Below are 26,552 nucleotides of genomic sequence, written 5' to 3'. Positions count from 1 at the left end.
TTTGGAAATCCAAAAAAATCTCTTTTGGGGTACTTTTTAATTGTTGTCTATCCATTGAAAATACCTTTGAAATACCATTGAAAATAAGAAAGTTGTGTTTCCTCCCTTTGCAGGCAAACTTGGTCATGGTGATACAAACAGAGTGTATAAACCCAAAGTTATAGAAGCCTTGCAAGGAATGTTTATTCGAAAAGTTTGTGCTGGAAGTCAGTCTTCACTTGCCTTGACATCAACAGGGCAGGTAGGCAAAACAAGTTTCACTCAAATTGTGGGAGTTGGTGAAGAGGGTCTGGGTTTGTATTATCTCTGCATTTGTTATTTTAGCTGTTGAGAAAATGTTCAGCTAGTACTTAAGGAGAAGTGAAGTTCCTGATTAGAGATTGGAGTACCTAATGCACAAGAGTATTTCAAAATGAGCTAAGAGTCATCTAAGACACACTTTTCAAGATTCTTGCCTAGTCTTAGAAAACATGTATTAACCTACGTTTTTAGGTTAATAAATGTAACCAGTATAAAATCAAATTGAATTCAAGACACAAACAAGAATGAAATGCTTGTAATTTTTAATGCAGTAAGCAACTCAGGTGATTAAGTGATTTAATAGTTTTTTAAAATGTATATGTATATTAGAATATAATTATGAACTGCAAGTTTTATTTCTAATCTGAAAAATCTCAGGAGAGCTTGGAACTGAATGTTGAGGTGGTAAACAAGGGCCCTTCCTGGCATGATGGGTGTATGTAATCCAATAAATATTTCCACACGTGTAACTCAGCTGGCCTTCCCTCCTTCAGCTCTGTGACTCAGAGGCACTGGCTTTTCTAAATGGGGGTTAGGAACCTTGACATTCACTATAGCAGTTTGTTTTCACTATAGCAGTTTGTTTTCACTATAGCAGTTTGTTTTCACTATAGCAGTTTGTTTCCCTGCAGCAACCTCCCTGGTCTGTGCTCCGTGGCACCTCAGTGGTTGGGGAAGGAATGCCCACTCTGTGACACACGTGTTCAGTCAGGAAAGCCCTGTGCACATTGTGCTGGAAGTGTAGTGCAGTCCTTGTGCAGGTGGTTGGCTGGGATGTTGTTGCTGTGCTGAGCAGTAGCTCAGGTGTGACCTGCAGCTGTTGTGTGCTTGCTTTGCTCCAGGTGTACGCGTGGGGCTGCGGGGCCTGCCTTGGCTGTGGCTCTTCAGAGGCGACCGCTCTCAGACCCAAGCTCATTGAAGAGCTGGCAGCCACCAGGATAGTTGACATTTCCATTGGTGACAGTCACTGTTTGGCACTTTCTCATGGTAAAGACAATAAGCTCTGAATTGACATCATCCTCCTCTAGATCAAAAGCAGTCGCATTTCAGCTTTTTTCTACTTTATTCATGTTTATAGATAATGAAGTTTATGCTTGGGGTAACAATTCAATGGGACAGTGTGGACAGGGAAACTCTACTGGCCCCATTACTAAACCAAAGAAAGTAAGTGGTTTAGATGGAGTTGCAATCCAACAGATTTCTGCAGGAACATCCCATAGCCTTGCCTGGACAGCTCTTCCAAGGGACAGGTAATGATGACATTTGGGACGGGTATAATTTGATTCTTTTATGCAAGTCCTCTTTGGGATATATTTAACTATTTCCTGAAATACATCTCTGTCAAGCATTCTGGTTGTAATGTTTTGTTCTGGAAAGTCTTCTTCCTCTCATCTTTCCTCCCTCCTCTCTGCTAATTGTTGCATGTTACAAGCAAAAGGGTATCAGCACCAAAGATTTGGATATTTCTTCTTTATCTATGAATGTTTCTTACATGTAGTTAGACAAAACCTACCACTGTTTATTAAATATTGACAAGGGAGTCAGTGGGAGGTGAAACAACTCAGTATTCTTTATTTTTTGCTTCTAAGGGGATTTTTTATGACTTGGGAAGTTTCTTTTAGTGTAATAAGTAGTACACTAATCAGGAGACTTTCAGAAAGGGGAAGTTCAGACAAATTACTGAGGTGCATTTAAAGATCGTAAAAAATTTCTGTGCGGTTGCATGTTAAACTGAAAATAAATAGTTTGGTTATTAATAGATAGTAACTCAAATAATATTTTTACACCAAAGATGTTAGCAAGTGATTGAAGTGAAACAGTAAACGTTTATGTATGAACTAACACAAAGGAACAGAAAAACTTAATATTTGGAAGATAATTCAAGAAGAATTTCAAATGCCCTGTTCTCAAGGGAGCTGTCAAATCAGGAAATAATGCTCTGTGCATTTTATCAAAGTCTCTAACCTGACATTTATGCTAAAACCAGCTTTGTGAGTACTGGTCAGCCTTTGGCTGAATCAGATTAAATGCATATGGCTTTAGATTTATGGCATTGAGGTGTTTTTGTCCATAAATGTGGAGTGTTTGATTGTAAAGAGTTTTACAAAAAAGAGAGAAGAAAATACCTTTATGGGTCAGGAAGTTGGTCTGCCATAGTTGTATTACTTTGCTCTAAGAAAGAAACTGGTTTAGTTAAGTGTGTATTCAACTTGTTTAAACTATTAATTTATTAAAGCAGTTCAAGATTTCCAGAAGGTAATTTTCCTTGATGTTTGATTCCAGGCAAGTTGTGGCATGGCACAGACCCTATTGTGTTGACCTTGAAGAAAGTACCTTTTCACATCTTCGTTCTTTTCTTGAGCACTACTGTGACAAAATTAACAGTGAAATTCCTCCTCTTCCTTTTCCTTCATCAAGGTACATACAGCATATGTGTGGTACAGATTTTTATATTTGTTTTTTCTTTACAGCAATGGTGCATGGCTTAGTCTTGGTTACTCTATTCTTTAACAAGCATCAATCTGGTTTACCTGCTCACTCAGGTGCCATTTGTGTAGAATTACTCTAGTGCACTTGTATAACAGAGGAGCTTTACAGTGCCTCAAATATAGCAGGATCTTTAGTCTGAAATTTTTTTCCATTATGCAGTGAATTAAATGCTTTATTTCAGATCTTTCCTTTAAAACTAATTTTCCTGTTGAAATGCATTTACTGTTTCTGTGTTGTCAGTTCTTACTCCTGTAACCAGTGTTTCAAATATTTTTAAGAGGACTAGAAGTGAATAACCTGACTTCTTGTTTTTAACCTGCTTGGTGTAGTTCTATATCTTCTGAGAGAAGATTACATTTATTGCTTCTTAAAAGTTTTTTTTTCCCTCTGTGTATCATATTATTGTTTATTTCTGTATTTTGAGACTGTTTTGCTTAATAATTCATGGGACTACTAATCTGAAGTGAATGCCTCTTACAACCATTGTCCACAAAAACACTTCTCTATTCTAGTTTCAGTTTTTGTTCTTTTAAGGAGGTTGGCAGTAAGTTTCTCAGAGGAGTTTCCTTCAGCTCCCAGTTGGAATTTACTTGCTATTCTAATATGAAAATACAAAGGAGAGTTAAAAGCTTTGTGTGCAAATAAGCGGAAGGGAGTCATGCTAACAGTAGGAGAGGTTAACAGATACATATTTCTTTTACAGGGAACATCACAATTTTCTTAAATTGTGTTTGAAGCTGCTTTCTAATCACCTTGCACTTGCACTGGCTGGAGGTGTAGCCACCAGCATTCTTGGCCGGCAGGCTGGTCCTCTTCGGAATCTCTTGTTCAGACTCATGGACTCTTCTGTCCCTGATGAAATTCAAGAAGTAAGTCATGCCTTGTTGTTTACATGTGAAAATTTACTACTCTCTGCTCTTTTTTTTCTGTGTAGTTGGATATTTATTAGACTTTCTGAATGATTCTGACTTGCCAGTTTTACTCAGTAAAGGTAAAAAATGTAGTCACCATCACTGTTTTATGATCTGAAGGCAGAGGAGAATGTTTGCATAAGAATTTCAAAAAGCTGCTCTATTTTGTAACTTCTAAATTATTCTTCCCTGTAATAATGAGCCTAAAATGTTTTTGTTGTGGATTGAGTAACTGCCTTGGTTGAGTAATTCTCCTAAGATGCACTCTTACAGGAAATAGCAACTTTTGTTGGTCTTGTTTCACTCCTTCACTCCAATGTGTGTACTGTACATTGTTTGTGTCACAGCATAAAAGATTTGTGTGCTATTGTGTGGAGAATTCTGATATTAAATGAAATTAGGCAGATATTTGGGATATATCATGTATGATGTATGGTAATTTTGAAGGATACAGGTGGGTTGATTATTTCCCATATTAAGAAGTATTTTTGGCTGCTCTGATTTTAGGTTGTAATTGAGACACTGTCAGTTGGAGCAACAATGCTACTTCCTCCATTGCGAGAGAGAATGGAATTGCTACATTCTCTTCTACCCCAAGGTCCTGATAGATGGGAAAGCTTATCAAAAGGACAGGTAAGGTCAAGTAAAAATATACCTGAGAGCAGTTGGGCTATGCTTTGGGTTTTTCTGTGGGAACATTTTGAGCTATGAGGTGAGCCTGATGTGCATTTCTGGGGAGATGCAGTGCAAGGCCCAGCGTAACAAAATCTGCAGGGCAGCCTGGCTAAACCAGAGGGGGTGAGGCAGAGAGCACTGCTTGTTTTCTCAAGTGAAGGTCCACTACAGAGAGCTTATGGATTGCTATGGTAGTGTATCCAGACAAGTTTAGAGATAAGATAATTTTGAATACTAGATTGATTGAACAAGCCTTGATGAGAGAAAATTAACTGTTTCCTGGGATGAATACTTGTATAACGCTTTCCCTACATGGATTTCACCCTACATTGCAAAGATGACTGCCAGGTTCATTTTTGTACCCTTTTTCCTATGTACAGTGTAGAGAAATTGTGTGTCTCACACCCATCTTCCCAGATGATCAGATTTCTCCAGGATATACTGGAGAAAGTGTTTGGTTCAGTATCTTACACTCATTTCCCACCATGTGGACAGTCTGGTTTCTGTCTCTCTTAATCTCAGATTTTTACTAGGTGTGGTCAATGCAATTCAGTAAATTTATCCATTCCTAATAGTACAAATCTTCATGAAAACCTGGAATTTTGGTGAAGCCTTCCAGTTTATTCCTGTGTCCCATTAGAAGATTTTTATTGGGTAACTATTACTAATGCCTTTTTTCTTCTTAGCTGATTATTTTATCTTTACTAACAAAGAGTAATTTTTGTGTCTAAACATTGTTTAGAGAATGCAGTTGGACATCATTCTGACAAGCTTGCAGGATCACACCCATGTAGCTTCCCTGCTTGGCTACAGCTCCCCATCTGATAGCACAGAAACTGCCTCAATGTGTATCAGCTATGGAAACCTCTCTGATCAAACATATGCTGTCCAGAGCAGTCATCCAGACACTCATCTAGCTGAAATCTTAATGAAGACTCTTCTAAGAAACTTGGGATTTTATACAGTATGTACAGGCTTCATATTAATTTTCCTTTTAAAATTATAATTAATTTTTGATATTTTGAAGGATTAATATTTTCCCCCCCATCTTAAGGAAATGGTGCTAATTTTGTTTATCTGAAGTAGCACTGCCACATGTATGTGTCCTTAAGTGGACTAAAGCCAGTTAAATCATCCCTAACAATATGGTTCCAATACTGCTCTAGTGGTATTTATTGTTTAAGGTGACTTATGTAAGTGCAGCTGGTTTCATGTCAGACTATTTTATTGCTCTTGCTTTGGTTTCAGATTTTTCTGGAAGAGAAAACATAACACAAGATGTAAATAGTTTATATACAGTGGTAGCCAGTATAATCTCAGCCACCAGGGAACAATAGGCAGACACCAGGAGCATTAATCTATTTAATTAACTTCACTATGGTGGTAACTACCTTGTAATAGAGCAGCAAGTACAGGTCTTACTAAACACAGTGTGTCAGCCAGATTGTTTTTCTTAGAAAGTGTAGGGGAGTGTGGGAGCAAATCACTGACTCAGTTTCTTAATCAATCAGCCAGTTGAATTCAACAATGAGGAGAAATCAGAGCTTTGGACTTCTTGGCATAGTGTGGAGCTCCTCAGCACAGGATTGGCAGTGTTTTGTTCTTCTCTCTAGACCTCCTTCAGTCAGCAAGGTGGACCTGTCTGCTTTGAATTGGCTGCTTAAAACTATTTCAGTTTTTCCAATGGATTCCAAGGGAAGTCAGGCAGCCATCCATGTTCTCCTTCTACTGCCATCCTGGATAGTGCAGTCAGGGATTATAGTGTGAGATATATTATGCATCAGCCCACAACACATCCTAAGGAATTATTCCACAGTTTTAACACATGTGCCTAAATTATTTTAACCCATTGTGCTTTGGGGGCAAGGTTAGGAACTGAGTTTTTGAATCTAGTTATCCTTGGTGAGGAATAAAAGTGTTACTGCATGTGAAAGTAATATGGTAAGAAATGTTCACCTGACAGCTACCACAGTCATTCCAAACAATTGGAATTTCAAGTTTGCTTATCCCACAATCCACTTGACACTATCCAATTTCTTCAGTAATTACAGGTGCACATAGTAAAGATGAAAATGCTTCTTTTTTAGGTGATAATAAAGTATTATAGTACTTTAAGCAGAGTTAATTGTTATCTTTTTCCCACTTCTGTCTTAATAGGACCAAGCCTTTGGAGAACTGGAAAAAAACAGTGATAAATTTCTGCTAGGTACATCATCTTCAGAAAACAGCCAACCTGCTCATTTGCATGAGCTTTTATGTTCCCTACAGAAACAATTACTGGCTTATTGCCACATCAACAGTGTTACTGAGGTGAGTATCCTTATTTTTACCATTTAGGAGAGAAAAAAAAAAATTGGTATTCATAAGTATCAGAATGTTGTAAGTTTCCTTTTGAAAATCTTCTGAGTATTTGAAAGCTGAAGTGTTTTAAATAGTGAAGCCCTTATCTGTATTTACAGAATTATTCTTGTGTTTGTTTCCTTCTAGAATTCCAGCAGTGTGGCACTGCTTCACAAGCACCTTCAGCTTTTACTGCCTCATGCTACAGATATCTATTCCCGTTCTGCAACACTGCTTAAGGAAAGCTCTTGGAATGGTAGTGTTGGGGAAAAGCTGAGAGGTAACTGTCCATGGAAGAGTCAGTAATGGTGGCTCTATAAACTTAGGCCACTTTTTTTTGCTTAGGTTTGAATTAAAAAATCCCTTATTTTTCCTATATCTGCATAAATTAGGCATCCCAAGGCTCCCCCAGAGGAGGAGATGAGGTATCTACCCAGGAATGGCTGGTTCATGTTTTTGATAGGACACTTTGTGTGCAGGAAAAGCACAGGTTGGAGAATGCGAGTTCTCCATTCTGTTCACCTTCACTCCAGAATGTGAAGTTGAACAGAATACAGAATGTGCATTATTGTTTCAGTTTTGTTAGTTGTAGATTTCTCTTTTTAGAAGTACAATTATTGTGACTAGTGAAAAGTGTGTAACTAAAATAAGAGATTAAACAAACCCATCAAGTCAACCTTTATTGCTTAAGACATTCTGAGATAGCTGAGGTGCAATTCTTTGACTTTTAACATTGTGCTTACATAATTCCATAACTGTAATTAATTCAGGTTTGGTTTTTTCTCTGCAGATGTGATTTATGTATCAGCTGCTGGCAGTATGCTCTCCCAAATTGTCAACTCACTGTTGCTGCTGCCAGTGTCAGTAGCCCGGCCTTTGCTGAGTTACCTGCTGGATCTGCTGCCACCTTTAGATCGTCTCAACAGGCTCTTGCCTGCTGCAGCCCTTTTGGAAGATCAGGAATTACAGTGGCCTCTTCATGGTAAGTGTAATAACAAACATGCTTTTAATCTGAAAAACAAACAATGGCATTTATTCTAGTGGAATTTAGCTCTCCCTTTTAAGATGTCTGTTTTTTTTAAAACTGCTGCATCTCCTTTTCAGTTTCCTTAATGTATTAATATCCCTTGCTGTGAAGTATTTTTTCTGCTCTGAGTGCTGCTTCCAGTTGTATCCTTAATCTGTACTTGTTTATCAGAACACAGAGAAGTGTGTATTAGACAAAGCAAGTTCTTGGGCAGAGTTTAAAAGAGCCTTTACTTCATGAGCAGCTGTGCCATGAATGGTGGTGGCCTCTGCTGTGCTGTAGTTCCAGTGTTCAGCAATCTGTTTGTCCTAGCTGCTGTTTCTTCAGTTGAAAGGTGGCTGATTGAGGGGCAAATCTCGATTAACTGGGAAACATTAAACAAGATCTGCCATTAGCGTTGGGATTTTGGAATTGTTTGTGCCACCAGGGCACGGGTGACTAACCTGGCACTGAATACTTGCAGGTGGCCCCGAGTTGATCGACCCTGCGGGCGTGCCCCTGCCACAGCCTGCCCAGTCCTGGGTGTGGCTGGTGGACCTGGAGAGGACGGTGGCGCTGCTCATCGGGCGCTGCCTGGGGGGGATGCTGCAGGGCCCTCCGGTGTCCCCTGAGGAGCAGGACACGGCCTACTGGCTCAAAACCCCTCTGTTCAGTGATGGAGTGGAGATGGACATTCCTCATTTAGGTGAGCTTTCAGTGCCACTGCCTAATGGTCGGTGTAAATACGGGCTCAGGTGTGAAATTTCTGATGATGTTTGAAATTTCTGATGATGTTTGAATGTACTAAAACCCTGTACTAAAGGTTTGTCTTTCAGCATTCTTGTCTATTTGTGTAGTAACACAAAAAGTTCCAAAATGGTATTTAAGGTTATGATGTAATTTATAAAGAGTCTTGGAAATGCATTCTGGAGAAAAAAAATCACAATTTCTCAGTGGAAGACTACAGACTTCACACAGTTAATTGGAAATGTTTTACTCTTGGATGCTCAGCATTTAACAGACACTCCAGGAACTTAATTTTTCATATTAATGATTGGAAAAATCTCTTCTATTTTATTCTACTTGCAAAATGATTTCTTAATTAATTAGAAACAATACTGTTAATAGCAAACTTCATTCTTTATGATCCACCAGAATTATCGACAGCTCAGCAGTGGTGTTCCAGTCATCCCTTCCTATCTGAATGGGGCACTTGCTTCTTTGTGCCCTGTTCCTCCCTCTGGTTCTGAGTAGGCTACTCCAAGACTTAAACAAAGAGTGTTTTAAAGTGAGTCCAGGCAGTAATTGCAAGTGCACAGCTGTGCAGTTCAGGTAGAAATAATGATACAGATTTATGGAGAATTCTTGAAAAAGAGTCGGATAATGCTTTTAAATCTTCATAGGTTTTATATAGATTGTCTTTTAAGTCACTTCCCTATGTAAGGTGAATTTGTGGAAGGACAATGACATGTCTTGATTTTTTTTTCTTTTTTCCTTCTAAGAGGAAGGTCAAAGGTGGTTTAAATGCTGTTAGATAGATGTGTCTAATCCTCAACATTTGCAGAGTTTAATTTCTTTGGTATTTCCCTTCTGTTAGATAAATGCATGAGCTCCTTGTTAGAAGTGGCCCTGTCTGGAAATGAGGAGCAGAAGCCCTTTGATTACAAGCTGAGACCGGAGATCGCAGTCTATGTTGATTTGGCCTTGGGCTGTACAAAAGAGCCAGCAAGGAGCCTGTGGATCAGTATGCAGGACTATGCTGTCAGTAAAGGTAAGCTGTTGACAATACCTGTGTATGTTAACAGCAAGTTAAGCGCTCCAGCTACGCTCCTGGCATAATCCTGCATTTTCTTTGGCAGCGATTTTTAATCCTACAACATGATAAACTTAATTTACTATTATGTTCCATGATCTTCCTTTTGCTTTTCCTGTTACTTACTTTTGACACTGATTTCAGTGCTTGGCAAACATGTAGCTCAAGGTTGTTTTCCCTCTGAACTGGTAAGAAGAAACTCTTGTTTGCTTACTCAGTTGTTTTTTTCTATTTTCTGAGTAGAGCAAGGTAAAACTTGCAATTAAAAAGAAAAATTAAAGGGGACGAGATGGGGGAAGGCAAAATAACTTGCAAAATATTTTAGGAATGGAATGAAGGGGCAAGTCAGCTTTTGTTTTTCAAGTCTCTGGAAGGCTGGTCCTACAGTAGTAGTAGCTTTTCATGCTTATTGCCTATAATATAGGTTCCTGCTCAGTCTTTCCAGGTTCCTTTTATTGAGATCCACTGATCATTGTAGTTGTACTGTAACTGCTGTATCCAGAGATAATTTTCTGTAGCTCTGGCCAAGCTGAACCAGATGAAGAAAAGAGAAAATGGTATTGTGAGCTTATGGAGAACAACACAGGGAATTCTGTTACAGGATTCCACAGAAGTGGGAATTCCAGTAAAAACAGTGCTAGTTGTCTGCTTGCAAAATCTGAGTTGAATGGGCTGATCTGTATAATCAGGCTGTGGAACTGGGTTCCTTAGAAGTTGATAGGGGTCTACTCTGCTCAGCTGACTGAAAGTTGCATGCTCACATTAGTAGAGCCTCACAGGCAGTGTCATGGAACTTGCTGAGGAGCAGGTGTCTTAGACTAGACTTTCCTATGGCCAGGTATGTTTTGTCATTTCTGCAGCTGTTCACAGGGATTTATAGATAATATTTAACACAAAAATGTACTATTAACTTGTTTGTAAAGATGGGGGACAGTAATTTTTTATTTACCCATGGAGAATTATGATGCTTTGTGAAGGTTTGCCAGGCAGTTCAGTTATGTCAGAGTGGAGCAATATTATTTTTATACTGGCTCTTTTTAAAGTGGGGGAGAGTTTTGTTGAAATTAAAAAGTCAGTTCCTTAAAAAAAAAAATTAAATGGCTGAAGATATTGAATACAATATTGAAAAAAACCAAGTATTTCTTGTTTTTGGGAACGGTAGCCAATTCTGATAAATCATTTCTATTTTCAGATTGGGATACTGCAACTTTAAGTAATGAATCCCTCCTAGACACTGTGTCCAGATTTGTCCTTGCAGCTCTTCTGAAACATACGAGTTTACTTAGTCAAGCTTGTGGTGAGAGCAGGCAAGTAACTCAAAGCTGCTATTAAAAGTTCAGCTTGACTTTTTTGAAAGGAAGTTTGTGTGATTTTTTTTCTGGCTTGATGTGGTTTTCTGTAGGTACCAGCCTGGCAAGGCCTTGGCAGAAGTTTACCGCTGTGTGTATAAAGTTCGGAGCCGCTTGCTTGCCTGCAAGAACATGGAGCTTATTCAGACCAGGTCATCCTCCAGAGACAGATGGGTAAGGCTCTCACAGTGCATCTCTTTGCAGTTCTTCTGGCTTTACTGGCTATTTAGAAAATATTACATAATTGCCAGGATTTTTTTCTATCCTGTTGTAAAACCTTCACGAGTTTCCAAGTGAAAATGGGCAGGGTATAATTAGGAATCCATTAGTCTGGAGTATGTGATATTAATTCAGTTAAAGGAAATGATTGGTTGGCATCATTTGATCCAAGCCCAGCCTCGAGCCTGGTTTTCCCTCTTCCCATCTCTAGAATGCTGGGCCACAGAAGTCCTACAGTTTAGCTGGAGATAGCTCAGCTGTGGTGGGCAGGCCACAGCTTTGTCTGGTTGCCATTCCTGAATCCAGCTGCATTATCTGGGCCTCTGATCTCTGAACCTCTCTCTTCCCTTTCCTTGCCTACCCCTTCTTCCTTCCTCCATGGCCACATTATCTTCTTAGTCCTAGCATTACTTTAGGGCAACTTGCCCTTGTCAGCCTTAAGTGAATGTCTGATATGAGAGCACTGGGCCTGAAACTGGCCACTTCTGAAAAACTTTATTAAGCCAGATCAGCGTTAATGATGAAAGTGCTCAGTGAATTACAGGACTGGGGCCTGTTTGGCAATACAAAGTAGCCTTAAAGCAGGTTTCTCTGATAGGATTTTTAATTGTGGTTTACAATCTACAAGCAAGATATTTTTAATGAACAAAATTCTCATGCAGCATCAGGATTAAGAGGCTTTTTAGCTGTATTGTAAAGCACTAGTGGTGCCCTTAAAAATAGTGTAGGTATGTCTCCTACTTTTGGTTAGTATTATGGGGATGTGTGTCACTTGCTCACTTCCTTTCTCAGGGTAAGGGTTTAACATAGTTACAAGAGGCTCAGCACTTCTGAAAGCATTGGGTGTGCATGCAATAAGTTCTGTTACTCCCAGAAATCCTCAAACTTACAGATGCAATACAGCAAATCTGATATATGCAGTAGATTTGTTGCTTCAGATTTAGTGCCATTGGGAAAAAGGACCTGGTTTGCTTTTACACAGTATGCCAGGCTTATGGTTTCTAAAGGCCTTGGTGCTGAAGTGTCAGAAGTTTGACTGTAGAGTGTAATTAAGCATTACAAGGAGACATTTTTCTGCAGATAATTTGAGTCATGGTTACAAAAGGGAAAATTAAATTTTCCAACTTAACTATTTAAAACCTTGAATGTAAACAACTGTCTTCATTGTATATTTCACACAGTATCAAAAATACTTTTTGGTAGGAAGAAGCCTCTTATTCAATGCCTGTGTCCTTGTACATTCATCTTTCATTTTGGTGAGAATTTCACTTCATGTGTGTAATCTTTTTAATCAAGATGCTAGATAACCAAGAATCTGCTGATGTTGATACTCAAGAACATTCTTTTACTCGTACAATTGATGAAGAAGCAGAAATGGAGGAGCAGGCAGAACGTGACAGGGAGGAAGGACACCCAGAACAAGAAGATGAAGAGGAGGAAAGAGAACATGAAGTTATGACAGCTGGGAGTAAGTACTGGTTATGTGTGTAAATAATGCCATGTCCTTTGGAAGGACATGTCTTCTTCACTCTGAGGTAAAACTGAAAAATTATTTAAAAGATTATGAAAGATCTGTCTGCATAAACATTTTGAGGTTTATTTTTATACAATGATGTAGTGTTTTTTATAGTGCAGGTAAGTTTTTAGGTACAAAGGAATGTGAATACTAAGAGAGTTCACTGCAATTCAGGGCATATGACGTATACCAGCACTTCTGTATGCACTGTCTGCAAAATACTTGGTTCCATCTTGTTTTCTCTGAAGTTCTTGCCATTAGATCTCTGACTTTTCATCAGTATTTAGATACAGAATTTTGGCTGTGTCTGTACGTGTTGTTGTTTCATGCTTTTAAGGGTAATGTTATTCTGAAGTTTGGAAACAAAACTGTTGACAATAGTGGACTGTGTTGGAATTCACTTGTATGTGTAAATATTTCTGCTCTTAACAATGTGGAGATTTCAGTCAGAGTTTGGTGTTTATAACAGTATTTGCCATATTTTCTCCTGGACTTTGTGAACATCTTGTTTAATCTTCAGAAGATAGCTTGAAAAGGTGAATTTCACCAACTGTTACACTGACTGGGGCTTGTAGTCCAGCTTGATGGTGTAGTTAATCCTTAATTTTTTCAGTTTCAGTAAAGCAACAGACAGTCACACAAGGTTGGTTTTTTCTCTGTTGTGAACTGAGTGTTGTCCAAGACAGCATTTGTGTTAGCCTTGGAACATTTCTGTAGGATGCATGTAGCTTAAAAAATGAAATTGGCTGACTTGAAATATTTTCCATTGCTGCACAATTTTCTTTTCCAAGTATTGTTCCTGTGGATACTGCTAAAATGTTCATCTTTTTCCTGTCTCTGCTGTTATCTCCTATTCTGCTGACAGTTTCCCATTAGGCCTTCCCCTCCCATTTCTCTTTGGGACCTTATTGACCAGAATGTATGTTACACCTTTAGTTTTATAGAATGTGTCATTCCATGGAGTGCAGTGGAGCTGAAGTGCACATTCATGAGCTGATGTGTGGTTCTAGAAGATTTACACGTCACCCACTCAGTACAGGCAGTGTGTTTGGCTGCTTGATTTGCAGTTCTTCTGGGTAAATGCTCAGAGCTCTCAAATTCCACCTGGACAAGGCTTCTGGGTACAATAAAGGAAATGTATCCAGAAACATTCAGACAGACAAGAGTCTTACATGCACAGATAAGCAGGAAGATGATGACTTTCTCACTTGTGTTCCTAAGGGATGCTGAACCTGGCATGTGGAGTTCTATTCATATCAGTGAAGGAAGTATTTGGTTTTACCTTTGCCTTTCCAAAGGGGATCTGAATCCTTAAAGAGATTAAACCAAGAGAACTTTAGATCTTTGGACATAGATGAGGAGGGCTCTCACACTTACTCTTTAGAAGAATCTGACCCTTAAGACTACAGCAGAATTAAGTAAAGTGTAGGCTAAGAATTTTGATAGGATCTTCATTGTCCTGCCCAAAGCTAATAAAAGCCTGAAACTGTTCCAGTGTCAAATTGGAAATATTCTGATGTCTACAATATGGATTTACAGAAGCATTATTTTATATGCATCTGCTGAAAGGCAGATGTGAAATAATCTCTTTCTCTTTGATGCTATTGAAACATGAGTTGGGTTGCAGTAAGATACTGAAAGAGTTTTGGTGGTCTGTCAAAGTGCATTGTCCTTCATTTTAAAGTTAACCTTGTATAAATGCTTCATTTAACTTGTTTGCGTGACTTCTTTATGGCACTGTATTAGCATTGTATTCTTTTACTGTTAGAAAAATATTAGTTGCTCTTTATAGTGGGGCAGTTCTTGCCCCAAAATGTAGATGAATATTTTCTTCTCTGTGGCTTTGTCTAGAAGCTAAGACTTTCTTTTTGTGTTGCATGTTACAGAAATATTTCAATGTTTCCTGTCGGCCCGTGAAGTAGCTCGCAGTCGGGATCGAGACAGGATGAGCACGGGGACGGGGACAAGAGCTGATGATCCCCCTGCTCAATCCCAGCAGGAGCGAAGGATCAGCACTGATCTGACAGAAGGGCAGGATGTGTACACTGCTGCCTGCAACTCTGTGATCCACAGGTGTGCCTTGCTGATCTTGGGCGTGAGCCCTGCCATCGAGGAGCTGCAGAAGCGAAGGGAGGACGGGCAGCTCCAGCAGCCTCCCTCTGCTGCTCCAGAGGGCATCGGGCTCATGACCAGGTGGGCTTTGCTGACTCTTACACCGTGGTTAACTCTTCTCTACTCCCTTTAGAATTGATTATGCGACCCCAGTTTTCCTCTGAGCATTATTGCAGTTTTATTTAGAAGAAAATTACTGCTGAGAGCCTCTGTTGAAAAGAGTGTTTTTTCTCATTTTTCTTGGCCATGCTAAGTAGACCTGAAGAGTTTTATTCTGTGTATACCCTATTTTTTAAGTTTCAAAGTTGAGCTTAGCGGTAAGTAGTTCAGATCATCAAGTGTACAGACAGCATGAGGTACTTTGAAAAATTGTTCATTTTTTTGTGTTTGGATTTTTTTTACCATATTTGTGGTTTTTTGAACCATACCAATATCCTATATAGTAGTGTTAAAAAAACCCAACTGTGTATGTTTAAAACAAAAGATTCAAAGCCTATTACAACAAAAGTGTTGTTCATGATTGACTTTTACAGATATTCCTGTCATAGGCATGGATAAGACTTGCTAGGTGTCCTGTTTTGATATTTTAAATTAAGATATTGATGGGAAAGATATTAAGATATTGAGGAGGAAAATTATATATATATTTACTACCCTTTTATTCTTTTTGCCTCTTTTTGGAAATCTAGTCCCTAAAGCACGGGTGGCTACCTCTGTTATTGTGAAAGTGGCTTTCATCTCCAGCATATCAACTTTAGGATGCATTTTTTGGGTGGGTTTTTAATAAGTTCAGTGCTTTTTCACCCACTTACTCTGTCTGTGTTTCTTGTCCTCTCAGAGTGTTTCTGTTACTCTGTGTAATACTTATGAAGGCTCTAGAGCAATCACTCATTTAAGGTTGACATTTGTTCACTTGACCAGTAAGGCTGTTAAGAAGTAACAGAATTTACTAATACTCTTTTAAAATAGACTTGAAGTCATCAGACCACTCTTTTCCTCTTTAATGTGGTCTTGTGATGTTCTGTGATAGTCTCCTCCCAAATAAAACTGTGGCACCTGCTAAATCTGGCCATCTTCCCTTTGTGTAATATCAGCATTTTTTTTTCTCTATGTGTGTGCACACGAATGTGTGTGCACCTGAAGCAGGAGTGAAAGTCTTACAGCAGAAAGTCGTTCCATCCATGCCAGCTCAAGCTACAGACTGATGAAGTCAAGAAGTGAATCTGATTTGTCTCAGCCAGAATCAGATGAGGAAGGTTATTCACTGGTAAGTAAACCAGTATGCTGTATTTAGAGATTGTCAATAGAATGTTTGGCTGGGAAGTTACATCTGAAACATTTGTTTAGCTCTGTGTTTCGGTACCTTAATTCATCATTGTTAAGAGGAAGCACTAATGGTAAAATAATTTGAAAAAATTATAGCTCTTTCAACTGTCTCACTTCTGTGGTGAGGGATGAAATGTAAATACTCTAATATTATGCACCACATATGATCACCTGAGGAAATGAGGCTTTTATTGTTCTTTTAATTTAGAGTGGAAGACGAAATGTTGATTTGGATTTGGCAGCATCACATAGGAAGAGGGGTAAGTTCTCTTGTTTACCTGGTGAATACTAACCTGATAAATGTTAGGAGTATCTTAAGTTAAACTGTGTTTGCAATTGCATACAGTTTATAGTTACATAGCAGGTGTTAAAACTGAGCATTTAAAACTAGCATTTAAAATAATTGTTACCCACTCTGTGTTGTGTGAACTTCTGTTGCTTTGTGGCTTGGTTATAGTATTTCCTTGGTTATTACTCTTCATTCTGGTTTGTGCAATTGTAATGCTCTTTTGAAACAAGTGAGGTTTTCTGTTAAATGAGTCAGGAATCTGCATTTTGTTTTCACTCATGTGACTTCAGGAATAAAAAATTGTGAGAGAAGCTTATGTGGAATATTCCATTCTTTTGCTAACAACAAGCTTTTACAGTAAAGTGTGCTTGAACCAGGAGAGCTTGTATTCAGAAGACACTGCTTTACTTTGCATCCTTTGAACACCAGCCCTTCTACAGAACCAAGCAGCCACATTTCCTGGTGCTCTTTGTTACTGCTTCATACTGGGAAATCTCAATAAGCTCCCTGATAGAAGGTGGTGGGGGGACTAAAAAGTCCCACTGCCATCTGGATGATGCAGAATCTGCCTGAGAATCACGACTCAGGTCTGCTGTATCTGTAAAAAGCATGGGATTGTGCAAACAGGAATTAGGTTGAGTTAAGATATTCCTCAGTAACAGAAGCCTTGATACTGTTGCGTGAGGTAAGAATTCTGGTTTAAAAGGCTTAATCATTGAGCAGAATACTCAGAGGTTTCATGCCTTTGAAAGTCTTTTGGAATTGCAAAGGGTGTTATCAGTGGCAACACTCATTAGATTTCAATATTTAATGTGGAAAGTGATGCCTTGTCCATGCATAATCAGTTGAGCAAATAAAGAAATGCCCTAGAGCTGCCTTTACTGTGACAGCAGATGTATCATGGCATTCTCTGGGTTAGAACATCTGTCAGAAGGCCTCTGTCAACCCCTGATCTGCAGGACAAGCTTTGAAGTTGGCATTTCCAGCTTTGCCATTACTCTGACACAGAACTCTGTACTTGATATCCTCTGTGTCCTAAGAGTAGCCTAGGAAATAATCTCGGATTAGGTCTCAGGTACAATCTGTCTCCTGAATTATGGTTCCTGGACTGTTGCTTAGGCCAATGTTACTTTTGTCACAAGCCTCAGGAAGTGAGGAATAGTGCAAGAGTAGACTTCATCAAAACTTTTATTGCAGCAAGAAGATTCTCTACCAGGTCTGAACACTGAAAAGAAACAGGTAAATACAGTGAATCTGTCCAAAATCTAAAAAGACACTCAAACAGCTCATTTGCAACCTGAGCACTGTCACAACATGTACAGATGCCACTGTTTTGGTACTGGAAGACTTCCTTGGGAGTTAGCACACAGTAATGCAGGCTTGTCTGCTTGTGCTGGGTGATCCATATGCCAGTTTTGGTTGATAGCCAGTGCCAGAGGCAGAGAGTGCACCTACAGGAAAACATTCCTCGTACATCTGTCAAGGTCAGACAAAGATCTACAAATACTTGTGTGGTAAATGGATGGGCTGTTCAGCTCAGTGCTTTTCATGGTCTTTTGTCTCTTGTGACACGTCTGTTTTGTGAATCCTAGTTATCTCCTAGAACTGAAGCATGTCCCAGTGTTTGCTGAGGGTGTAACTTGCAGCTTTTTTTGATTGTCCACCCCTTGTCATGTGGCCAGCACAGTGCAGTGGCAGCTGTGGATGTTTGGTGACTCCCCTTCAGTTTTATCTTTATTATTGTGGTGTGCTGTAACCAATAAAGGCAATAATACTCTGAGTTCCTATGGTTTTTTGATGAGTATGGAAGGAAAAGCATTCTCTTTTAACTTCATTAACATCATAGCCACTCAGTCCAATCTTTATTCTGATTACCTTCCTAAATTATTCTGTCTATTCAGAAAAAGAACTGGGCTATTCCTGCTTCAGCCTGAGGATCCTTTGAGTATCTTGCTCCCTGCTATTATTCAGTTATTTCTTTATTAGTAAACTTTTCCTTCCATAGATACAGAAAAAATCTTTTTGAGTAATTTTGCAGTAAGGGGTAATGAGCAGCACATTGCTCTTTTCCCCTTGTATCTAAGCCCTTTGTTTTTTCTGTTGCTTAGATGATTTGTTTCAGTTTTGCAGATCCAGAGTGTGCCTGCAGGTGTTGTACATGTTGTGTACAGGGCCTGTGGGGTGCTGTACACCATGTTATGTGCACAGCAGTAAGGAAACCACAGCCAGCAGGGCAGTCACAAACAGCTACAGATCAATGGGAGTCCTCCACTCTTGGCTTTTGATCATCTGTAACTTAACTCAGTGAATTTCAGTGTACTTGTGTGCACTGCTGTGCCTTACTAACACAGCTGGGGTGTTTCACAAAAAACAGCAACTTAACTGAAATCCAAACGGAATGGAAATATTTTAGTGTACCTGTAATAATGAATTCTACCTTGGAGAATTGACAAATAATGCATAAGGAAGGGACTTGAACCTGCATGCCAACATCCCTACACATGAGTGCATACAGCTGTGCTACAGGGGATTATGTCTTCTTTCCTTAAAGGTGAAGAATTGAGAAAGATTGGTATCTAGGCTGTATTCATGCCAAACAAGAGTAAATATTTTTTCCACATGCCTTGCTGCTTGGTATATTGTATTAATTGAGATGAGACTGATAGTGAATAACATGAGGCAGAGATTTTATGAGTATGTTACCTTCTGTTTCAAATGTGTGCTTTTGTCTTCTGCTTCTTGTGTGGTGTAGTGTATTTACTCCTTTTTGGCCAGTTGAGCCCCAGAAAAAAGAAGAGCTTCAAGCAAGTAACTGATGGCATGTTTATTTTTTGTCTCTATAGCTTCCCTACATAGCTTCCTTTGTTCTATAAAGTGTGGATTGCAGCTCTGCCACATTCATTTAGAAAGCTCATTATTACAAGCTGGCTTTTAAGGACAAGTAAAGTTCTTGTTTTACTGTAAGCTTCAGGTTTATTCATCTGTGCAGCTCTGTTCATGTGATTGTGCAGGCTTCTGGAAGCGCTGTACTGCAATCAATTCTGTGTGATTGATGTTACACAGAATCAAGCTGAGCTCCAATGTAGCCACATATTTGATTATTCTGCTGATATGTAGTATGTTCAAGAGGGAAGAATTTACTCTGTGCCCTAATGGTTAAACATCTTTAGTTCTGGAGTATTCTCCTTTGATTCCTGATATTTGTGTTTAAACTCTCTCCTTTCAATTATAACTTCTATTGTTCTATATTTAATCTGTAACTCGTAATCATTGCACTTTTCTCCAAATTAGAAATATTTTTACATTGGTGTTATATTTAAACATTCTTGCATTTTGTACTAAAACAATTAGCTAAGATGTCATAGTTTCTTAAAATATTAAATAATTTAGGGTTTTATTAATTTGTGCTTGGGCTTCTTATAAGGTTTGTTGCCTATCAAAACTAAATTTTCTTCTGATGTTCTGTAAACCTGTTAAAGATTTCCTTTAGCTTATGATTCAAGCCACTGGAATTGGCTTTTGTTTCTTGACAAATGCTTTGATTCTGTGCTGTGGCACAGTGCAGTGGGGCAGGTGGAGGGGAGGAAGCTGAAGTCACTGTGGGGTGCTTGGAGCTCTCCTGCTGTGCAGAGGCTGGAGGGCTTTGGGGCTTTTGGAAAGAGCTCTTGCTCTGTAGGCCATGTTCTGTGGACTAGGAAATGGTTTAGCTCTGCTTCCTGTGAGCAATCTGAGGCTTCATTTATCCTCTCTCCTGGGCTCTGTTCTCCATGCACTTGCCAGGAAATTGCTTCCTACATGATACCAAATATTTTAGCACCTGTTTGTTCTGTTCTGTCTTACTTATATTTCTCACCAGCCACTTCCCCATGTAACTTAGATTTTCAAGAAAAGCTTTAAAGCAACTATTCTAACAATTGATGTTAAATTTAGAGAAATTAGAGTAAAGGTGATCTATTTTTTTAAAAATATTATTGCCAGGTATCAATTGTAAAATTGAGTAACTGAATTTCTTTAAATTTTTTCACAGTAAAGGTGATAAATAGGTTGTTCTCTGTAAACCATGTAGTCTTCCTGTGTTATGTAAAGCAGAAGAGATTAGGAAATTAGATTGCACTTTGAAAAGAAGTGTTTGAACATGATCTTTGCATTTTCCAAAATAAACTTGAGTCTGTATGGCCTAAGTACTGTGATGGCTCTTCCTGAAGCCTTAACAGTCTGCTTAGTAAGGAATACTATGGAAATGCACGTTAACACTATTTACTGAAAACAGAATGGGGTGTGAAGAGGTTTTCATAATTCGTAGCCCTGACAATTTTAAATTTTTGGCAACTAAATGAAAGTAACCTGGTTGACAAAAGAGAAGCAAAATTTCACAGTATTTTGAATTTGTAAATTGCATGAAGGTGCAAATTGTGACCTGCAACGTGCTGACTCATTGGCAGAGTAACAGCATTTTGCCTTTAGTTCAGGAAAAAAGTTATGTAGGTTCTAGGAAAGTTAGCCCAGGTTCAAAACTGCTGTGTCTGTCTTTGCTTGTTCCTGTGAGCAGCTGCTGTAGGGAGGCAGCATTAAAGGAGGCCCTGTCACTTGGATCTGGCTGTTAGCACTGGAACTCAGGTTTACAGTTGAAAGCAAGCCTTGGACAGATGAATTCCTATGACTTTGTGTGACTTTTCTCTGAAAATGGCTATGTTTAATAATGTTTGAAGCTGATACCCTGCAGAAAGATTTTTAAAACTGAAGTAATACAGATTTCTAGGAGTACTGTGAGCAGGTTGTGATTCTCCAAATTATAACTTACTGTACACAAGGTAGATAAATATTTAAACATTTTTTGTACACAGTTTAGGTTTCCACAGAGGTGTCCAGACAGTCTCTCTGTACAGATGGGAAGTTCTTCTGAGCAGGGTGTGCCCTCTTGTCATACTTTGCATGGCTCCAAGTGGGCAAACAGCACCTACAAAAGGAATAAAATACTGACTGATGCCTATCAATTGACTGCTAATGAAGTTATGGCTTGAGTGGCATGGCACTCATTTGTGCCAGGGAGAGAGTTCTAGCAAAACTCTCTTGGAAATTGGATCAAACCTGTGGTGATGAATTCCAGTGCTGCAGAATGAGGACTGATACTCATTTGAAGAAGTCCATTTATTAGTGGTAGTAAAGTTTCAGGTGATGACATGCTGATGATAGGAAATACTTGAAAATAGACTTGTGAAACTGCCAGATGGCAGAGATCTAACACTTACTCTAGATAGTGTTTTAATAAACATGTGTCTATCTTGAGTCAAAGTTCTCTTTAGTCTAAAAAAAATTTCTGTTCTCTTCTGCAGTCATGAATTCTGTAAATATTTCATTCAAAATAACATTGTGCTTTTTCAAAACTATGAAATACAGTGGCTTGATTAAAATCCACTCTTGCTTTATGTTTAAACCTCAAAGTAAATATCCAAGTGCATAAGTTATGTTGGTAGAAAATCTTTTCTTCACTGTTATGTCATTTAGCTGCAAAGCATTTTTATTCCGTATTCCAGCTTTAAGCTGAGCAGTTTGAGTGGCTTCTTTTTGTTTTTTTTTCACATGGCAGCTTGTTACAGTAGTGCTGAGCATTTAAAAGAAATACAGCCTTTTCTTTAGGGAAATTGCTGTAAATTTAAATCAAGTGTTTTGCTCTAAGTTGCTTAATGCATGGTATAAATAACGTGAATATTCATTTTCCACCTGTGTCAGTAGCAGCAGCTTAGTCTTTACCTTCTGCCAAAATGTGTTACCTGAACTGGAGTTGATGAGACTTCCTTGTGTGTACCTTTAGGAGCAATGCACAGTCACATGGAATCTCTGAGTGACTCCTGGGTTCGACTGAAGCACAGCAGAGATTGGTTATACACATCCTCCTACTCATTTGTTGAGTCCGATTTTGATCTCTCAAGATCCCTTGGAGTTCATACTTTGATTGAAAACGCTGTCAGTTTTGTAAGTGGAGATGTGGGAAACTCCCCAGGATTTAAGGAACCAGAGGAAAGTATGTCCACCAGTCCACAAGCATCAGTAATTGCAATGGAGCAGCAGCAGTTGAGGGCTGAGGTAATTTTCAACTCTTCTTATTCTTCATACATTATGCTCATTCTAGGAATTTTTTTTGAAACTGTGTCCACATTCTATCTATTAAAGTAATTTTTCCTTCTTTTCTGTTAAATATCTCACTTGGAGCTGGGAACGTTATGTAAACAAACTAAAACTGAAGGTGTTCCCTTTTAGAAAAAAAAATGTGAAGGAGAAAGCAGTGACCTCATTCATCTTTGCTGACAGTTCACTAGAATCCCCTTTCCATTTCTAAGGGTTCTGGCTACTTAGTTCATATTGTCTTTTGCCTGCCTTTATTTTTAGCTTCGTCTGGAAGCGCTTCATCAGATTTTGGTGCTTCTGTCAGGAATGGAGGAAAAGGGCTGTGTGCCATTAATGGGAAGCCGCCAAGTACCAGGATTTCAGTCTTCTTCACTGCTTACTTCTGTCAGACTCCAGTTTCTTGCTGGCTGCTTTGGTCTGGGCACTGTGGGACATGCAGGGGCCAAAGGAGAGAGTGTAAGATTGCATCACTACCAGGTGTGTACTTCAGCAGTTTCTGCTGTTTCAATAAGCCAGTGATAAAAATGTCTCCGTTTTTATAATAGTTATTTGTTTGTTTGGCCCAGGATGGTATCAGAGCAGCCAAGAGGAGTATTCAAATTGAAATTCAGGTGGCTGTGCACAAAATTTACCAGCAATTATCTGCTACTTTAGAAAGAGCTCTGCAAGCTAATAAGCATCACATAGGTAAGTGAAAAGCAGATTTGCAAACCAGATGTTCCCTAATGTACAGTAGAACAGCTTGTATGTTTTCCAAGGCAGACTTTGATATTAGTGACCAGAATTCACTGAATTATCTATCTGACTTCTTTTCCTGAAAGAGAAATCTGATTTGGCTGGTAGAACCCAGTGGCTGTTATTACCTGGGTCGTTTTGGTGTTTCACTTTGAGAAACAATGTGAAAAAAGTACACAATGAAGTATTTCACCCAGTTATCCTTATCTTAGAGAGAAGATTCTGGTTTGAGTTTTAGCCTCGGAACATTAAATCACAAGCTAGATCTGTGTGCTACTCTTTCTTGGACAATTTTGACACAGAGTTACATTGAGCTAAAGAAGAGTGCAGTGATTCATCAGAAAGACTACCTCAAAATGTCTGACAAAACTCACTTTTTCTTTGAAAATTTAATTAATTAAATTATATTTTAAAAATAACTTGCTAATCTTCTGTCTTAGTATTCTTACTCTGAACATCTTATTAATAAAAAATGACTTTATTTTAATCTTAGAAGCACAGCAGCGTCTTCTGTTGGTGACAGTCTTTGCTCTCAGCGTGCACTATCAGCCTGTTGATGTCTCCTTGGCCATTTCCACGGGGCTGTTAAATGTGCTGTCCCAGCTGTGTGGCACAGACACCATGTTAGGACAGCCCCTGCAGCTGCTGCCCAAAACTGGGATATCTCAGCTCAGCACAGCTTTGAAAGTAGCCAGCACGAGACTGCTGCAGATCTTGGCTATCACCACAGGGTGAGTGTCCCTTGCTTTTGGGAAGCCTCATCACTGAGCTTATCAGCACCCTTGAAAAATGTGTGAGCTTTCATTAGAACAGTAAATGTTGCTCAGAAATATATAAGTGAAGGGGTGGGGGGGAAGAGTAGTCACATTATTCATAGGAAAGATACATGTAAGGCTAACAAATATTTTTGCTTAAGAGTGTTTGAACTTGAATAGTCACAACTTTGTGGTCTGTAAACACTGGATTCCAGTTACCCCACTTTGCTTCTTCAGCTTTGTGTGGAGGTGTTCAGTTGATGTGATAAGACTTCCTGTTGCTGTGTGAAAGCAGTACTGGTAATGTGAGAGTTTCTCAGAGCAGGACATAGTGCTTCTTTCCAGAATATGAAAGAATTTTCTGAGAAAGAGTGCTAGACCATGGGCCAGCATGCAAAGTCCTAGCAATACTTAAATATTTATTCTTACTCAGTAAAGAAAACACAAGTGGAGAAGGGGTTTTCTAGTTGAAGTGAGAGTATTGATATTCAGTATTTGCATCTTCCTTTCAGTCTTTGTACAACACATTGCATTTACCTGCCAAATCTATGTAAAAGAGCCCAATAATCCTACACCAAAAAAATCTCCCAAACCCAAACAGCACCCCGTGCATAGAAATTGCAGTGGAATTATGTTTAATTAATGGAGTTGTTCATCTTTACCCTAGAAAGTACCGAAAACTTATCCTTTGACTCCAAAGATTAGGACTGTTTTCATTTGTATTAAAGATAGGGTTAAAATAATACAAAGAATTTAAGCCCGTAATGGAGGATGGGGAAGAGTAACCTTCTGCAATTACTGTTCCTTAGATCAGCTCCCAAGTACTCTTGATTTTCTTTTTGTGTGTGTACAGAACCTATGCAGATAAACTGAGCCCAAAGGTGGTACAGTCCTTGCTGGATTTATTATGCAGCCAGCTGAAGAACTTGCTATCACAAGCTGGTGTGATGCTGATGGCTTCCTTTGGAGAAGGGGAAGCTGAGGAAGGTGAAGTGGAATCAAAAAAGGCAGATTCAAATGGGGATAATGAGAAGAGAGACTTCAGAGGTAATTATCGTACATAATTTCTAACAATTCTAAAATACCAGGAAACAGAAGAAAGCACTGAATGCTGAGGTGCTCATCCACTCTATTGTGTATTGGTTTTTGTTGGGTCATTTTTAATTCTGTAATTTAGATTAAAGTCATCAAGTGATTTTGTGCTCAGTTCAGATTTACACAGAATTGATGCACAAAACTGCAAGGACAGGAGCAGGCTGAGAATAAGAATTACTTCATTGCGCTTGGAATTAGGAAGAGAATATAGTTTTCCTTAAAAAATGAGTTGGTTGTCGTAGTGTTTTTCATAAATGTGGTAATAGAAATTTAATTATCTAAATTAATAAATACAGCTTTATTCAGGAAATTATTGTATTTGCTTTGTATTATGCAGTTTTGCAGTCCGAGTGGATGGCAAGAAGGTGCTGCTACTGTGTCATATGGGAAAGTCCACAACAAAAGATTTCAGTATTTTCTAAATAAGCTTACTGGTATCTTCATGTAGCTTACAATCCCTTAATGAGCATTTTGAATTTTGGTGGAAATGCTTTTGAAGAATTTTTATTGTAGCTTGGTTTTAAGGATATATATGTTTTTGTTTGTGCTTTTAACTGTCTTCACTTTAAAGTAAAGCCATGCCTGATGAATTAGTAAGATAATTAATCAGAAATTAGAATATGAGGTCTTTGCACAGCGGTCTCCCTCCCTTACCTTGGCCCACCAAAGTTTAATGTTATTTTCTCTCTGTGTCTTGCTGAGGAGCAGGAGTTGAGAGCACAGCTTGGTGGGCACCAGCCAGCTAAGGTTAACAGCCAGCCACCCTGTAATAACTGATCCTTGTGCTTTTACCTGCAGAACAGGTTGTTCCTGGTAACCAGGACTGGCAGTCAAGTTGTAATATTAAGGCTGTAAATGAAAACTTTTGCTTTAACTTCCTAGCTGCCCTCCGAAAGCAACATGCAGCAGAATTGCACCTGGGAGACTTCCTTGTGTTCCTGCGTAGAGTTGTGTCTTCAAAAGCAATTCAGTCCAAGATGGCATCTCCAAAGTGGACAGAAGTCCTTCTTAACATTGCTTCCCAGAAGTGTTGCTCAGGTATGATCATGTCAAAATGTGCTCCATGGTTACTTTGAATTTCTGTAGTGCAATTCCAAAAACTAAGCCCTGTTAGAACATGTATTGCATAGTGAGTTCCTAGTGAACAATTCAAACCAACTGCAGTATAGGTGTACAGGGCTTACACTTTGGGGCACTGGGGGCATGGAACCAGGGGCAGGCCTGAAGCTGAAGTAATTTTAAGATTATTGACACTTTGTTCCGTCTTCAGGAGTTCCCTTGGTTGGCAATTTGAGGACTAGACTGCTTGCACTTCATGTACTAGAAGCTGTGTTACCTGCATGTGAATCTGGCGTTGAAGATGATCAGATGGCTCAGGTCTTTATATTTTGTTATAAACTTTCACATTTCCTCAAAAAGCTCTTAAACTGCTAAATGTTTCATAAGTTTCAAAATCCAAGTCAAACAAGGCTCAGTGTATTTACTTGTTAATCTA

General features: G+C 38.9%; 1 protein-coding gene across 13 annotated transcripts in view; it reads left to right on the top strand.

Moving 5' to 3' along the window:
• HERC1 (HECT and RLD domain containing E3 ubiquitin protein ligase family member 1) overlaps positions 1 to 26,552 on the top strand; it is a 102,182-nt gene that overhangs the window by 39,460 nt on the left and 36,170 nt on the right. For 11 of the 13 annotated variants that reach the window (XM_071441708.1, XM_071441710.1, XM_071441711.1 and 8 more), the window contains exons 8-32: positions 114 to 241; positions 1,143 to 1,287; positions 1,379 to 1,550; positions 2,584 to 2,718; positions 3,494 to 3,659; positions 4,209 to 4,334; positions 5,119 to 5,340; positions 6,534 to 6,686; positions 6,864 to 6,996; positions 7,507 to 7,698; positions 8,207 to 8,428; positions 9,320 to 9,493; positions 10,728 to 10,842; positions 10,938 to 11,058; positions 12,400 to 12,571; positions 14,506 to 14,812; positions 15,875 to 15,998; positions 16,266 to 16,317; positions 22,159 to 22,430; positions 22,734 to 22,949; positions 23,039 to 23,159; positions 23,701 to 23,938; positions 24,816 to 25,009; positions 25,940 to 26,095; positions 26,328 to 26,434. In XM_071441708.1, coding sequence (XP_071297809.1) covers positions 114 to 241; positions 1,143 to 1,287; positions 1,379 to 1,550; positions 2,584 to 2,718; positions 3,494 to 3,659; positions 4,209 to 4,334; positions 5,119 to 5,340; positions 6,534 to 6,686; positions 6,864 to 6,996; positions 7,507 to 7,698; positions 8,207 to 8,428; positions 9,320 to 9,493; positions 10,728 to 10,842; positions 10,938 to 11,058; positions 12,400 to 12,571; positions 14,506 to 14,812; positions 15,875 to 15,998; positions 16,266 to 16,317; positions 22,159 to 22,430; positions 22,734 to 22,949; positions 23,039 to 23,159; positions 23,701 to 23,938; positions 24,816 to 25,009; positions 25,940 to 26,095; positions 26,328 to 26,434 — 4,163 coding nt within the window. The remainder of the gene's footprint in view (positions 1 to 113; positions 242 to 1,142; positions 1,288 to 1,378; positions 1,551 to 2,583; positions 2,719 to 3,493; positions 3,660 to 4,208; positions 4,335 to 5,118; positions 5,341 to 6,533; positions 6,687 to 6,863; positions 6,997 to 7,506; positions 7,699 to 8,206; positions 8,429 to 9,319; positions 9,494 to 10,727; positions 10,843 to 10,937; positions 11,059 to 12,399; positions 12,572 to 14,505; positions 14,813 to 15,874; positions 15,999 to 16,265; positions 16,318 to 22,158; positions 22,431 to 22,733; positions 22,950 to 23,038; positions 23,160 to 23,700; positions 23,939 to 24,815; positions 25,010 to 25,939; positions 26,096 to 26,327; positions 26,435 to 26,552) is intronic. The other 2 variants (XM_071441718.1, XM_071441712.1) reach the window with 1 other exon arrangement.

The sequence above is a fragment of the Agelaius tricolor genome, unplaced genomic scaffold (assembly GCF_023055355.1).
Source record: "Agelaius tricolor isolate 1412-34295 unplaced genomic scaffold, bAgeTri1.0.p SCAF_16, whole genome shotgun sequence".
NCBI classification, from domain to species: Eukaryota; Metazoa; Chordata; class Aves; order Passeriformes; family Icteridae; genus Agelaius; species Agelaius tricolor.
The sequence above is the reverse complement of the archived record's forward strand: the minus strand, read 5'-3'. Positions and strand labels throughout refer to the sequence as shown.